The 16,658-nt window shown below is 38.1% G+C and overlaps 1 protein-coding gene across 1 annotated transcript in view; it reads left to right on the plus strand.

Moving 5' to 3' along the window:
* The window catches only part of LOC147198142 (vang-like protein 1), a 32,929-nt gene extending 16,844 nt beyond the window's left edge, over positions 1-16,085 (plus strand). The window contains exons 6-9 of the mRNA XM_086124313.1: positions 12,321-12,454; positions 13,570-13,720; positions 14,266-14,500; positions 14,788-16,085. Of these exons, the coding sequence (XP_085980439.1) occupies positions 12,321-12,454; positions 13,570-13,720; positions 14,266-14,500; positions 14,788-15,048 (781 nt within the window). The 3' untranslated portion in view covers positions 15,049-16,085. The remainder of the gene's footprint in view (positions 1-12,320; positions 12,455-13,569; positions 13,721-14,265; positions 14,501-14,787) is intronic.
* Positions 16,086-16,658: the final 573 nt, after the last annotated feature.

Consider the following 16,658-nt stretch of genomic DNA (forward strand, 5'->3'; position numbering starts at 1 on the left):
CTAAAAAACGCCTTATTATACATGGTCGTTTTTTTCGGCCAAAAATGCCTGACGACACATGGTCGTTTTTTTTGGGCTAAAAGCGCCTTACTATACATGGTCGTTTTTTTCGGCCAAAAATGCCTTACTATACAGTACATGATCGTTTTTTTGGGCTAAAAGCGCCTTAAAAAATGACCATGTATATATAGTAAGGCATTTTTGGCCGAAAAAAACGACCATGTACAGTAAGGCATTTTTGGACGAAATTTTTAGCCGAAAAAAACGACCATGTTTATTAGTAAGCCGTTTTTAGCCGAAAAAAACGACCATGTTTAGTAAGGCATTTTTAGCAGAAAAAAAACGACCATGTATAGTAAGGTGTTTTTGGATGAATTTTTATGCTGAAAAAAACGACACCTTACGATACATGGTCGTTTTTTTTCGGTCAAAAATGCCTTACTATACATGGTCGTTTTTTCGGCTGAAAACGCCTTACTATACATGGTCGTTTTTTTCGGCTAAAAAATGTTGTCCAAAAATGCCTTACTATACATGGTCGTTTTTTTCGTCCAAAAAAAACTTACTATACATGGTCGTTTTTTTCGGTCAAAAACGCCTTACTATACATGGTCATTTTTTTCGAATAAAAACGCCTTACTATACATGGTCATTTTTTTGGGCTAAAAACGCCTTACTATACAGTACATGTTCGTTTTTTTCGGCTAAAAACGCCTTACTATACATGGTCGTTTTTTGGGGCTAAAAATTTGGGCTAAAAACGCCTTACTATACATGGTCGGGTTTTTTCGGCCAAAAACGCCTTACTATACAGGATCGTTTTTTTCAGCCAAAAACGCCTTACTATACATGGTCATTTTTTTGGGCTAAAAACGCCTTACTATACAGTACATGTTCTTTTTTTCGGCTAAAAACGTCTTACTACACATGGTCGTCTTTTAGGACTAAAAAATTCGGCTAAAAACGCCTTACTATACATGGTCGGGGGGTTTTCGGCCAAAAACGCCTTACTATACAGGATCGTTTTTTTCAGCCAAAAACGCCTTACTATATATACATGGTCGTTTTTTTGGGAGTAAAAATTTGGGCTAAAAACGCCTTACTATATAGGGTCGTTTTTTTCAGCCAAAAACGCCTTACTGTACATGGTCATTTTTTTGGCGAAAAGCGCCTTACTATACATGGTCGTTTTTTTTCGGCTGAAAACGGCTTACTATACAGTACATGTTCGTTTTTTTCGGCTAAAAACGCCTTACTACACATGGTCGTCTTTTAGGACTAAAAAATTCGGCTAAAAACGCCTTACTATACATGGTCGGGTTTTTTCGGCCAAAAACGCCTTACTATACAGGATCGGTTTTTTCAGCCAAAAACGCCTTATGGTCGTTTTTTTGGGAGTAAAAATTTGGGCTAAAAATGCCTTACTATATAGGGTCGTTTTTTTCGGCTAAAAATGCCTTACTATACATGGTCGTTTTTTTCGGCTAAAATTTTCGTCCAAAAACGCCTTACTATACATGGTCGGGGGTTTTTTCGGCTAAAAACGCCTTACTATACATGGTCATTTTTTTCGGCTAAAAATGTTGTCCAAAAATGCCTTACTATACATGGTCGTTTTTTTCGTCCAAAAAAAACTTACTATATATGGTCGGTTTTTTTCGGTCAAAAACGCCTTACTATACATGGTCGTTTTTTTCGGCTAAAAATGTCCAAAAATGCCTTACTATACATGGTCGTTTTTTTCGGCTAAAAACGCCTTACTATACATGGTCGTTTTTTTCGGTCAAAAACGCCTTACTATACATGGTCATTTTTTTTCGGCTAAAAACGTCTTACTATATATACATGGTCGTTTTTTCAGCCCAAAACGCCTTACGACACATGGTCGTTTTTTTTCGGCTAAAACGCCTTACTATACTATGTCGTTTTTTCGGCCCAAAACGCCTGACTACACATGGTCGGTTTTTTTCGGCTAAAAACGCCTTAAAATACTATGTGTTTTTTTTTCGGGCTGAAAACGCCTTACTTTACTATGTCGTTTTTTTTGGCCTAAAAACGCCTTACTATACTATGTCGTTTTTTTCGGCCTAAAAACGCCTTAATATACAATGTCGTTTTTTTAAGCTAAAAACGCCTTACTATACTTTGTCATTTTTTTCGGGCTAAAAACACCTTACTAATCTATGTCGTTTTTTTCAGGCTAAAAACGCCTTACTATACTATGTCGTTTTTTCGGCCTAAAAACGCCTTACTATGTCGTTTTTTTTCGGCCTAAAAACACCTTATTATACTATGTCGTTTTTTTCGGCCTAAAAACGCCTTACTATACTATGTCGTTTTTTTCGGCCTAAAAACGCCTTACTATACTATGTCGTTTTTTTCGGCCTAAAAACGCCTTGCTATACTATGTCGTTTTTTTTTCGGCCTAAAAACGCCTTACTATACTTTGTCGTTTTTTTCGGCCTAAAAACGCCTTACTATACTATGTCGTTTTTTTAAGCTAAAAACGCCTTACTATACTTTGTCATTTTTTCGGGCTAAAAACACCTTACTAATCTGTCGTTTTTTTTCGGGCTGAAAACGCCTTACTATACCATGAAGTTTTTTTCGGCTTAAAAACGCCTTACTATACTATGTCGTTTCTTTCGGCCTAAAAACGCCTTACTATACTATGTCGTTTTTTTCGGGCTAAAAACGCCTTACTATACTGTCATTTTTTTTCGGCTTAAAAACGCCTTACTCCACTATGTCGTTTTTTTTTTGGCTTAAAAACGCCTTACTATACTTTGTCGTTTTTTTCGGGCTAAAAACGCCTTACTATACTATGTCGTTTTTTTCGGCCTAAAAACGCCTTACTATACTATGTCGTTTTTTTCGGCCTAAAAACGCCTTACTATACTATGTCGTTTTTTTCTGCCTAAAAACGCCTTACTATACTATGTCGTTTTGTTTTCGGGCTAACAACGCCTTACTATACCATGAAGTTTTTTTCGGGCTAAAAACGCCTTACTATACTATGTCGTTTTTTTCGGCCTAAAAACGCCTTACTATACATGGTGGTTTTTTTCGGCGAAAAACACCTTACGATACAAAAAACGACTTCAATAAGCCTTACTTATCATGTTGGTCAAAGAAAGAAGGGATATGGTTGCAACCTCTGGGGATTGAACACCCAACTGCTAGTTTGGGAAATGGTTTCTCTACCACTGAGCCACACCACCACATTGCTTCTTGTTTGTTTTGTGTTTTCTTCAATAAAGCTGCAAATGGTGGTCAGAAAAATGTGACCTTGTTGCAAACACAGAGAATCGAACACCAACTGCTTGACTTGAGACTTCAGCGTTCTACCACTGAGCTAACCCACCACAATGAACCATTGGGTTGTTTTGTGTTTTTCCTCCAAAAAGTTGTATATGGTGGTTAAAGAGTAGACATTGTTTGCAACAAGCAGGGATCAAACACTCAACCTCTGGTGTGGCACTCCATCAATCTACCACTGACCCAAAGCACCACATAGAGCAGTAGAGTTGTGTTTTTTTATTAATCATGGTCGTTTTTTTCGGCTAAATTTCTTCCAAAAACCCCTTACTATATGGTCGTTTTTTTTCGGCGAAAAACGCCTTAGTATACATGGTCGTTTTTTTCGGCTAAAAATTTTGTTCAAAAACGCCTTACTATACATGGTCGGTTTTTTTCGTTAAAAAAACGCCTTACTTTACATGGTCATTTTTTTCGGCTAAATACGCCTTACTATGCATGGTCAGTTATTTTTTCGGCTAAAAACGCCTTACTATACATGGTCGGGGTTTTTTTGGCTAAAAACGCCTTACTATACATGGTCGTTTTTTTCAGCTAAAAATTTCTTCCAAAAACCCCTTACTATACATGGTCGTTTTTTTTCGGGGAAAAACGCCTTACTATACATGGTCGTTTTTTTTTTTTCGTCTAAAAACGCCTTACTATACATGGCCTTTTTTTCGGTCAAAAACACCTAACTATACATGGTCGTTTTTTTCGGCTAAAAAATTCGTCCAAAAACGCCTTACTATACATGGTCGTTTTTTTCGGCTCTAAAGGCCTTACTATACATGGTCGTTTTTTTTCAGCTAAAAATTTCGTCCAAAAACGCCTTACTTTACATGGTCATTTTTTTTCGGCTAAAAACGCCTTACTGTACATGGTCGTTTTTTGTCGGCTAACAACGCCTTACTATACATGGTCGTTTTTTTCGTCTAAAAACGCCTAACTATACAAGGTCGTTTTTTTTGTTAAAAAACGCCTTACTTTACATGGTCATTTTTTTTGTCTAAAAACGCCTTACTATACATGGTCGTTTTTTTCAGCTAAAAATGTTGTCCAAAAATGCCTTACTATACATGGTCGTTTTTTTCAGCTAAAAATTTCGTCCAAAAACGCCTTACTATACATGGTTGTTTTTTTCAGCTAAAAAGGCCTTACTATACATGGTAGTTTTTTTCAGCTAAAATATTCGTCCAAAAACGCCTTACTATACATGGTTGTTTTTTTCGGCTAAAAATGCCTTACTATACATGGTCGGTTTTTTCGTTAAAAAACGCCTTACTTTACATGGTCATTTTTTTCGGCTAAAAACGCCTTATGATACATGGTCGTTTTTTTTCGGTCAAAAACGCCAGACTATACATGGACATTTTTTTCGGCTAAAAACGCCTTACTACATGGTCGTTTTTTTTTCGGCTAAAAACGCCTTACTATACATGGTCGTTTTTTTTCCGGCTAAAAACGCCTTACTATACATGGTCGTTTTTTTCGGCTAAAAACGCCTTACTTTAAATGGTCATTTTTTTCGGCTAAAAATCCCTTACTATACATGTCGGGTTTTTTCGTCCAAAAATGCCTTACTATACATGGTCATTTTTTTTCGTCCAAAAAGGCCTTACTATACATGGTCGTTTTTTTTCAGCTAAAAATTTCGTCCAAAAACGCCTTACAAAACATGGTCGTTTTTTTGGGCTAAAAACGCCTTACTATACATGGTCGGTTTTTTTTCGGTCAAAAACGCCTTACTATACATGGTCGTTTATTTCGTTTAAAAACGCCTTACTTTACATGGTAATTTTTTTCGGCTAAAAATGCCTTACTATACATGTCGGGGGTTTTTCGTCCAAAAAGGCCTTACTATACATGGTCGTTTTTTCGGTCAAAAACGCCTTACTATACATGGACATTTTTTTTCGGCTAAAAACGCCTTACTATACATGGTCGGTTTTTTTCCGGCTAAAAACGGCTTACTATACATGGTCGTTTTTTTCGGATAAAAACGCCTTACTATACATGGTCGTTTTTTTTCGTTAAAAAACGCCTTACTTTACATGGTCATTTTTTTCGGCTAAAAACGCCTTACTATACATGGTCTTTTTTTTTCGGCTAAAAACGCCTTACTATATATGGTCGTTTTTTTCAGCTAAAAATTTAGTCCAAAAAGGCCTTACTATACATGGTTGTTTTTTTCGGCTAAAAACGCCTTACTATACATGGTGGTTTTTTTCGGCTAAAAACGCATGGTCGTTTTTTTCGGGGAAAAACACCTTACTATACATGGTCGTTTTTTTTTTTTTCGTCTAAAAACGCCTTACTATACATGGCCTTTTTTTTCAGTCAAAAACGCCTAACTATACATGGTCATTTTTTCGGCTAAAAATGTTGTCCAAAAATGCCTTACTATACATGGTCGTTTTTTTCAGCTAAAAATTTCGTCCAAAAACGCCTTACTATACATGGTCGTTTTTTTCGGCTAAAAAGGCCTTACTATACATGGTCGTTTTTTTTCAGCTAAAATTTTCGTCCAAAAACGCCTTACTATACATGGTCGTTTTTTTCGGCTAAAAATGCCTTACTATACATGGTCGTTTTTTTCGGCCTAAAAACGCCTTACTATACTATGTCGTTTTTTTAAGCTAAAAACGCCTTACTATACTTTGTCATTTTTTCGGGCTAAAAACACCTTACTAATCTGTCGTTTTTTTTCGGGCTGAAAACGCCTTACTATACCATGAAGTTTTTTTCGGCTTAAAAACGCCTTACTATACTATGTCGTTTCTTTCGGCCTAAAAACGCCTTACTATACTATGTCGTTTTTTTCGGGCTAAAAACGCCTTACTATACTGTCATTTTTTTTCGGCTTAAAAACGCCTTACTCCACTATGTCGTTTTTTTTTTGGCTTAAAAACGCCTTACTATACTTTGTCGTTTTTTTCGGGCTAAAAACGCCTTACTATACTATGTCGTTTTTTTCTGCCTAAAAACGCCTTACTATACTATGTCGTTTTGTTTTCGGGCTAACAACGCCTTACTATACCATGAATTTTTTTTCGGGCTAAAAACGCCTTACTATACTCTGTCGTTTTTTTCGGACTAAAAACGCCTTACTATACTATGTCGTTTTTTTCGGCGAAAAACACCTTACGATACAAAAAACGACTTCAATAAGCCTTACTTATCATGTTGGTCAAAGAAAGAAGGGATATGGTTGCAACCTCTGGGGATTGAACACCCAACTGCTAGTTTGGGAAATGGTTTCTCTACCACTGAGCCACACCACCACATTGCTTCTTGTTTGTTTTGTGTTTTCTTCAATAAAGCTGCAAATGGTGGTCAGAAAAATGTGACCTTGTTGCAAACACAGAGAATCGAACACCAACTGCTTGACTTGAGACTTCAGCGTTCTACCACTGAGCTAACCCACCACAATGAACCATTGGGTTGTTTTGTGTTTTTCCTCCAAAAAGTTGTATATGGTGGTTAAAGAGTAGACATTGTTTGCAACAAGCAGGGATCAAACACTCAACCTCTGGTGTGGCACTCCATCAATCTACCACTGACCCAAAGCACCACATAGAGCAGTAGAGTTGTGTTTTTTTATTAATCATGGTCGTTTTTTTCGGCTAAATTTCTTCCAAAAACCCCTTACTATATGGTCGTTTTTTTTCGGCGAAAAACGCCTTACTATACATGGTCGTTTTTTTCGGCTAAAAGTTTTGTTCAAAAACGCCTTACTATACATGGTCGGTTTTTTTTGTTAAAAAAACGCCTTACTTTACATGGTCATTTTTTTCGGCTAAATACGCCTTACTATGCATGGTCAGTTATTTTTTCGGCTAAAAACGCCTTACTATACATGGTCGGGGTTTTTTTGGCTAAAAACGCCTTACTATACATGGTCGTTTTTTTCAGCTAAAAATTTCTTCCAAAAACCCCTTACTATACATGGTCGTTTTTTTTCGGGGGAAAACGCCTTACTATACATGGTCGTTTTTTTTTTTTTCGTCTAAAAACGCCTTACTATACATGGCCTTTTTTTCGGTCAAAAACACCTAACTATACATGGTCGTTTTTTTCGGCTAAAAATTTCGTCCAAAAATGCCTTACTATACATGGTCGTTTTTTTCGGCTCTAAAGGCCTTACTATACATGGTCGTTTTTTTTCAGCTAAAAATTTCGTCCAAAAACGCCTTACTTTACATGGTCATTTTTTTTCGGCTAAAAACGCCTTACTGTACATGGTCGTTTTTTGTCGGCTAACAACGCCTTACTATACATGGTCGTTTTTTTCGTCTAAAAACGCCTAACTATACAAGGTCGTTTTTTTTGTTAAAAAACGCCTTACTTTACATGGTCATTTTTTTTATCTAAAAACGCCTTACTATACATGGTCGTTTTTTTCAGCTAAAAATGTTGTCCAAAAATGCCTTACTATACATGGTCGTTTTTTTTCAGCTAAAAATTTCGTCCAAAAACGCCTTACTATACATGGTCGTTTTTTTCAGCTAAAAAGGCCTTACTATACATGGTAGTTTTTTTCAGCTAAAATATTCGTCCAAAAACGCCTTACTATACATGGTTGTTTTTTTCGGCTAAAAATGCCTTACTATACATGGTCGGTTTTTTCGTTAAAAAACGCCTTACTTTACATGGTCATTTTTTTTCGGCTAAAAACGCCTTATGATACATGGTCGTTTTTTTTCGGTCAAAAACGCCAGACTATACATGGACATTTTTTTCGGCTAAAAACGCCTTACTACATGGTCGTTTTTTTTCCGGCTAAAAACGCCTTACTATACATGGTCGTTTTTTTCGGCTAAAAACGCCTTACTTTAAATGGTCATTTTTTTCGGCTAAAAATCCCTTACTATACATGTCGGTTTTTTTCGTCCAAAAATGCCTTACTATACATGGTCATTTTTTTTCGTCCAAAAAGGCCTTACTATACATGGTCGTTTTTTTTCAGCTAAAAATTTCGTCCAAAAACGCCTTACAAAACATGGTCGTTTTTTTTGGTTAAAAACGCCTTACTATACATGGTCGGGTTTTTTTCGGTCAAAAACGCCTTACTATACAAGGTCGTTTATTTCGTTAAAAAACGCCTTACTTTACATGGTAATTTTTTTCGGCTAAAAATGCCTTACTATACATGTCGGGGTTTTTTCGTCCAAAAAGGCCTTACTATACATGGTCGTTTTTTCGGTCAAAAACGCCTTACTATACATGGACATTTTTTTTCGGCTAAAAACGCCTTACTATACATGGTCGGTTTTTTTCCGGCTAAAAACGGCTTACTATACATGGTCGTTTTTTTCGGATAAAAACGCCTTACTATACATGGTCGTTTTTTTTCGTTAAAAAACGCCTTACTTTACATGGTCATTTTTTTCGGCTAAAAACGCCTTACTATACATGGTCTTTTTTTTCGGCTAAAAACGCCTTACTATATATGGTCGTTTTTTTCAGCTAAAAATTTAGTCCAAAAAGGCCTTACTATACATGGTCGTTTTTTTTTTTTCGTCTAAAAACGCCTTACTATACATGGCCTTTTTTTTCAGTCAAAAACGCCTAACTATACATGGTCATTTTTTCGGCTAAAAATGTTGTCCAAAAATGCCTTACTATACATGGTCGTTTTTTTCGGCTAAAAAGGCCTTACTATACATGGTCGTTTTTTTTCAGCTAAAATTTTCGTCCAAAAACGCCTTACTATACATGGTCGTTTTTTTCGGCTAAAAATGCCTTACTATACATGGTCGTTTTTTTCGGCTAAAAACGCCTTACTATACATGGTCGGTTTTTTCGTTAAAAAAACGCCTTACTTTACATGGTCATTTTTTTCGGCTAAAAACGCCTTACTATACATGGTCGTTTTTTTTTCAGCTAAAAATTTCGTCCAAGAACGCCTTACAAAACATGGTCGTTTTTTTTGGCTAAAAACGCCTTACTATACATGGTCGTTTTTTTTTTCGGTCAAAAACGCCTTACTATACAAGGTCGTTTATTTCGTTAAAAAACGCCTTACTTTACATGGTAATTTTTTTCGGCTAAAAATGCCTTACTATACATGTTGGGTTTTTTTCGTCCAAAAAGGCCTTACTATACATGGTCGTTTTTTCGGTCAAAAACGCCTTACTATACATGGACATTTTTTTTCGGCTAAAAACGCCTTACTATACATGGTCGTTTTTTTTCCGGCTAAAAACGGCTTACTATACATGGTCGTTTTTTTCGGATAAAAACGCCTTACTATACATGGTCGTTTTTTTTCGTTAAAAAACGCCTTATTTTACATGGTCATTTTTTTCGGCTAAAAACGCCTTACTATACATGGCCTTTTTTTTCAGTCAAAAACGCCTAACTATACATGGTCATTTTTTCGGCTAAAAATGTTGTCCAAAAATTTCGTCCAAAAACGCCTTACTATACATGGTCGTTTTTTTCGGCTAAAAAGGCCTTACTATACATGATCGTTTTTTTTCAGCTAAAATTTTCGGCTAAAAATGCCTTACTATACATGGTCGTTTTTTTCGGCTAAAAACGCCTTACTATACATGGTCGGTTTTTTCGTTAAAAAAACGCCTTACTTTACATGGTCATTTTTTTCGGCTAAAAACGCCTTACTATACATGGTCGTTTTTTTTCGTTAAAAAACGCCTTACTTTACATGGTCATTTTTTTCGGCTAAAAACGCCTTACTATACATGGTCGTTTTTTTTCGGCTAAAAACGCCTTACTATATATGGTCGTTTTTTTCAGCTAAAAATTTAGTCCAAAAAGGCCTTACTATACATGGTTGTTTTTTTCGGCTAAAAACGCCTTACTATACATGGTGGTTTTTTTCGGCTAAAAACGCCTTACTATGCATGGTCGTTTTTTTCGGGGAAAAACGCCTTACTATACATGGTCGTTTTTTTTTTTTCGTCTAAAAACGCCTTACTATACATGGCCTTTTTTTTCAGTCAAAAACGCCTAACTATACATGGTCATTTTTTCGGCTAAAAATGTTGTCCAAAAATGCCTTACTATACATGGTCGTTTTTTTTCAGCTAAAAATTTCGTCCAAAAACGCCTTACTATACATGGTCGTTTTTTTCGGCTAAAAATGCCTTACTATACATGGTCGTTTTTTTCGGCTAAAAACGCCTTACTATACATGGTCGGTTTTTTCGTTAAAAAAACGCCTTACTTTACATGGTCATTTTTTTCGGCTAAAAACGCCTTACTATACATGGTCGTTTTTTTTCGGCTAAAAACGCCTTACTATACATGGTCGTTTTTTTCGGCTAAAAATTTTGTTCAAAAACGCCTTACTATACATGGTCGGTTTTTTCGTTAAAAAAACGCCTTACTTTGCATGGTCATTTTTTTCGGCTAAAAACGCCTTACTATACATGGTCGTTTTTTTTCGGCTAAAAACGCCTTACTATACATGGTCGTTTTTTTCGGCTAAAAATTTTGTTCAAAAACGCCTTACTATACATGGTCGGTTTTTTCGTTAAAAAAACGCCTTACTTTACATGGTCATTTTTTTCGGCTAAATATGCCTTACTATGCATGGTCAGTTTTTTTTCGGCTAAAAACGCCTTACTATACATGGTCGGTTTTTTTTCCGGCTAAAAACGCCTTACTATACATGGTCGTTTTTTTCAGCTAAAAATTTCTTCCAAAAACCCCTTACTATATGATGGTCGTTTTTTTTTTCGGGGAAAAACGCCTTACTATACATGGTCGGGGGGGGTTTTCGTCTAAAAACGCCTTATTATACATGGCCTTTTTTTCGGTCAAAAACACCTAACTATACATGGTCGTTTTTTTTCGGCTAAAAATTTCGTCCAAAAACGCCCTACTATACATGGTCGTTTTTTTCGGCTCTAAAGGCCTTACTATACATGGTCGTTTTTTTTTCAGCTAAAAATTTCGTCCAAAAACGCCTTACTTTACATTGGTCATTTTTTTTGGGCTAAAAACGCCTTACTATACATGGTCGGTTTTTTTCGGCTGAAAACGCCTCACTATACATGGTCGTTTTATTCGGCTAAAAATTTTGTTCCAAAATGCCTTTCTATACATGGTCGGTTTTTTTCGTCCAAAAAGGCCTTACTATACATGGTCGTTTTTTTTTCAGCTAAAAATTTCGTCCAAAAACGCCTTACTATACATGGTCGTTTTTTTCGGCTAAAAACGCCTTACTACATGGTCGGCTTTTTTCGGCTAAAAACGCCTTACTATACATGGTCGGGTTTTTTTGGGCTAAAAACGCCTTACTATACATGGTCGTTTTTTTTTGGCTAAAAACGCCTGACTATACATGGACATTTTTTTCGGCTAAAAACGCCTTACTACATGGTCGGGTTTTTTTCGGCTAAAAACGCCTTACTATACATGGTCGTTTTTTTCGGCTAAAAACGCCTTACTATACAAGGTCGTTTTTTTCGTTAAAAAACGCCTTCCTTTACATGGTCATTTTTTTCGGCTAAAAATGCCTTACTATACATGTCGGGTTTTTTCGTCCAAAAAGGCCTTGCTATACATGGTCGTTTTTTTTGCTCAAAAACGCCTTACTATACATGGTCGTTTTTTTCCGGCTAAAAACGCCTTCCTATACATGGTCGTTTTTTCGGCTAAAAACGCCTTACTATACATGGTCGTTTTTTTTTGTTAAAAAATGCCTTAGTATACATGGTCCCTCTGGTGTGACACTCCATCAATCTACCGCTGACCCAAAGCACCACATAGAGCAGTAGAGTTGTGTTTTTTTATTAATCATGGTCGTTTCTTTCGGCTAAAAAATGACGAAACATGGTCGGGTTTTTTTCGGCTAAAAACGCCTTACTATATTTACATGGTCGTTTTTTTCTTCAAGAACTAAAGGTGATGGTCTCTCATGATTCATGAAATGATTCAGAGGTGAGTTCAAGGACATTCGAAGCATTCAAACACAGCAGGGAGCATTGCCAGAGGTCGTTATGTTTTCTGGTGTCAATCACCAGCCGCCGTGTCTCTTTTACATCCCGCAGTATTCAGAACGCAGCTCTCACGGTCTTGGAGTATTACTACCGAGATTTCCCGCTCCACAACCCGGCGCTCCTCTCGGCCTCCAAGCACCGTGCCGCCAAGCACCTGGCCGGATTAAAAGTCTACAATGTCGACGGTAGGCACAGCTCATCCATAATAAAGAATTCGTACATTTGATTTGCTTTGGTTGGCTCTCGCGGGTTACATCACGCAGCAGACACTCTCAGGTCGGATCACAGCCGAGTTTTTTTCCAAGGCTGCGACTGTCACAACAATACCATTGCTAACTGGACCTCAGAAGTGAGGCCAAAGTCCTAATCGCCTGTCCACCATCAACTGCAACCTTTTAAATGCAATTACAGTTTTTAGTTGCGCTCTCCTTGTCCTCTTCTTCTCTGAATTGTATTCCTCCTAAAATTGGAATCTGCATCCGCCTTGACATAAATCTGTCTCGGTCTGGCACTAATATGTATCACCACCTCTAGTTAAGAGAGAACCGTTGGCTATCACCCCTCCCAAATGCATACTCGCATCCAAGAGCGGCGTCCCCCCCGCCCCTCCGCTTTCAACAGAAAGGCCTCGAGGGGGGTGGCAGGATTTGAAACCTTAAATAATTCATCAGAGAAGCGTTCATTCCTCACATACTCCCACTTCAGCTTCTCTCTCTTCCCCCTTTTTTTCCTTTCTTTGTTTTTTTTGAGCCGTTACCCTCTTTCTCACCTGCACCATTGTGCTTTCACACACATGCAAATCAGCTTAATGATTTAGATCTGAAACTTCAGGTTTTACCCCAGTTCTAACACGCTCCCCAACCCCCCAAACATGCTCGTGTACTTCTCACCCTTCAAATGATGAGTTCCACAGCTCCACTGCATGAGCTCATGTCATGCAAAGCCGTCAAGTCACATGTTGGATGAAGTGCACCACCGTGTCTCTTTATCATTATAATTTCAGTTGATTCTTCGTCTGGTTTTCAGTGACAGAAAAAATGTTGGACCAGAAAATGTACAGTGTAGACTTGTCTTATCTTCATCTTGGACAAGGTTATCAAATCCTAAATGAATGTTTTCAAATTGCTGACGTAAGCTTTTTTTGAATGTATCAGTGTGGAAGGTCGACATTTCTCCTTCCACTCCATCCTTTGTTCTCCACACGGAGCCGCAGTCCATTAATCTGCGAGCGCTCACTTCCTCGGGCTCAAGGTGATATCATCAATTCAGCCCTTGTCCTCGCTCTTCTTTTTGAGTGCAGCTCCAGGGAGCGCGGCGGGGGCGCAGCCTGCGAATGGAAACCAGTCCCAGGCCATGATCGCAGCCGCCGCCAAACGCAAAGACAGCGCCCATAATGAGCTGTACTACGAGGAGGCCGACTACGAGAGACGAGTACGCAAACGGAAAGCAAGGTAAGCCAAAGACGGCATTGTCATGAAATGCAGTGAACTTGCTTTTTATAAATTCCTCTCCCACCCACCATCGGAGAAAAATAAAGGGAGACCTTAGAAAAAAATAGTTTGCAGTTTTACCCCTCCCATTGGGCCAGTGGCCCATTCCCGCTTTAAGCAATGGATATTTGAACACAAACAGTATGGCAACACCCATAGACAGACACTACAATACCCACAGCCATACATTCTTTATCCTCCGCAAAAAATGACGAATATGTCTGCATTTTACTGAATCACAAAGAGTCGTGGTGATATTTGTTTCTGTGCTACTGCACTCCCCCCTACTGGCAAAGGCGAGCACACCAGAATGAGCAACACAATGAATTGAAGAATTCACGCATGATGCACGCGTTATTTTATTCTTCGCATTTATTATAATGACATAATTACTCTGTTTCTCATAAATAACAACGTTATAGAGTGCTATTTTCCTCAGTTCCAGAACAAATTAAACTTGTATTTCTAGAGACTACTGTAATCCCAGTATTGACTTCCTTGGTCAGGTTGGTGGTGGCGGTGGAGGAGGCTTTTACTCACGTGCGGCGCATGAAGAAGGAGGACGAGCGCGCCACGCCTTCAGACATCATGGATGTGCGGGAAGCGGCTCTGGCCATTTTCCCCTCGATGGCCCGTGCCCTGCAGAAATACCTCCGCACCACCAGGAGGCAGCAGTGTCACAGCATGGAGAGCATCCAGAAGCACCTGGCCTTCTGTCTCATCAATAACATGAGTCCCAAGGTAAAGTTGGTTCTATTGGTTTGGAATCAAACACAGTAGCTCCAATTCAATGCAATAGATAGGGCCAAGGTGGGGCACAACATTATGGTGTCCAGGCCGCCCATCAATCAGTGACAGACGGATGCGACGTCAGCTCCATTGTGAGAGCATCCCCCTCACGCTGGCCGCTCTATAACCACTACAACCTGCTCAAAACCCCCAAAAATGTCCCGTAATAGTCACATATTGACGCCATAGTTTCAACACATGACATAAAGTGTATGTTTTGTTTGGTTTCATATTACCAGGCCTTCCTGGAGACGTACCTATCCCCTGGCCCCACTCTGCAGTACGGTCCCGAGCGCTGGATGGCCGACCAGTGGACACTGGTGAGCGAGGCATCGGTCACGAGCGGGGTCAAGGACGGCAGCGACTTTGTGCTCAGGTGCCTCGACTTCAATGTCGCCGTCACCATCAAGAGCATCCCATACATCCGAGTGAGTGAGGAGTACGTCGACCCAAAATCGCACAAGTTTGTGCTTCTGCTCCAGTCGGAAACTTCAGTGTAACGGCCGTTTGTTCCTCTGGACCTACAGGACTCTTACAATTACTGCATTTACCTTCTCAAGAAGGCTTTTTGTTTTTTTCATCTTTTGCTGACATAATCTGACAGGAAGATCCATGGATTTTCTATCTTGATATCCTGTATGCACTACTAAAAGACTTTTTGCATGTGGATGAATGGGTGACTTTTTAGGATGAAAAAATGTGTTTTTATGGGAGACATTTGCCAAACACATAGCTGGAAAAATAACAAAAAGAAGACTGCTAGTTTTGAATGATGTAGCTGTTGTTAAACAGTCTGTACAGTATTTATATGTGAATGTGCATTATTCCGTGCATACTTTTTATATTAAAACTGTGCACTGCTTGGATTTTTTTTTTTTTGTGCAGTAAAACCATTGTGAATTTGTATATGACATCATCAAACACTGGAATCACCACAGTCGATGTTTCATATCTGAGTATTTACTATGCTGTTTTTTTTCCAATGACATTTTTTATATCTAAAAGTATTACAGCACTTCTTAGCAGCATGAGACTGAACATATTATATATGAATAGTCAGCGATTACAGGGAACATTTCTAAAAAACAAAGGTAACGTTTTTTGTTGTTTTTATTTTATTTTATCTTTTTTTACAGTAAGCGTTAGTGCTTTAATTCAGTCGTGCAATGTTTGGATCACGAGTCGTCAGCATGGGTGTCTCACCGCTGCCACCTATTGACCATTTTTACAACCTGCACATGTCAAACGATATTCACTTGTGAGGGGAAAATGTGCATTTTAAAATTTGAAATTGGCAACTCACTGTTACGTACTGTTGTCACCGATGAAGTTTAGTGTTTTATAATGTTGATGACTGTACATACTTTGTCTTGACCTAAACATTTATTCTCAAATTGTGTGTGTGTACTGTATGTGTGTGTTATGCATTTGTTATGAAGCCTCTTTTGTACTACTGAACACAAAGTCACACGAGCTGTGTCCGAGTTACATTTGTTTAAAAAAAAAATCACTTAAATAAAAAATATTTGTACTGATATTTTCCAGCATTGGATTTGTGAATCGCGATTTTTTTTCCTGCCAAAAGCACCTTACTATATACATGGTCGTTTTTTTCAGCCAAAAACGCCTTACTATACATGGTCGTTTTTTTTCGGCCAAAAACGTCTTACTATACATGGTACTTTTTTTGGGCTAAAAACGCCTTACTATACATGGTCGGTTTTTTTCCGATGAAAACGCCTTCCTATATACATGGTCGGTTTTTTCGGCCAAAAACGCCTTACTATACATGGTCGTTTTTTTCAGCCAAAAACGCCTTACTATACATGGTCGTTTTTTTTCGGCCAAAAACGTCTTACTATACATGGTACTTTTTTTGGGCTAAAAACGCCTTACTATACATGGTCGATTTTTTTCCGATGAAAACGCCTTCCTATATACATGGTCGGGTTTTTTTCCGGCTAAAAATGCCTTCCTATACATGGTCGTTTTTTTTCGGCCAAAAACGCCTTACTATACATGGTACTTTTTTTGGGCTAAAAACGCCTTACTATACATGGTCGGTTTTTTTCCGATGAAAACGCCTTCCTATATACATGGTCGGTTTTTT

This window comes from Hippocampus guttulatus, chromosome 11 (genome assembly GCF_054856545.1).
Source record: "Hippocampus guttulatus isolate MCC_2025c chromosome 11, RoL_Hgut_1.0, whole genome shotgun sequence".
NCBI lineage: Eukaryota > Metazoa > Chordata > Actinopteri > Syngnathiformes > Syngnathidae > Hippocampus > Hippocampus guttulatus.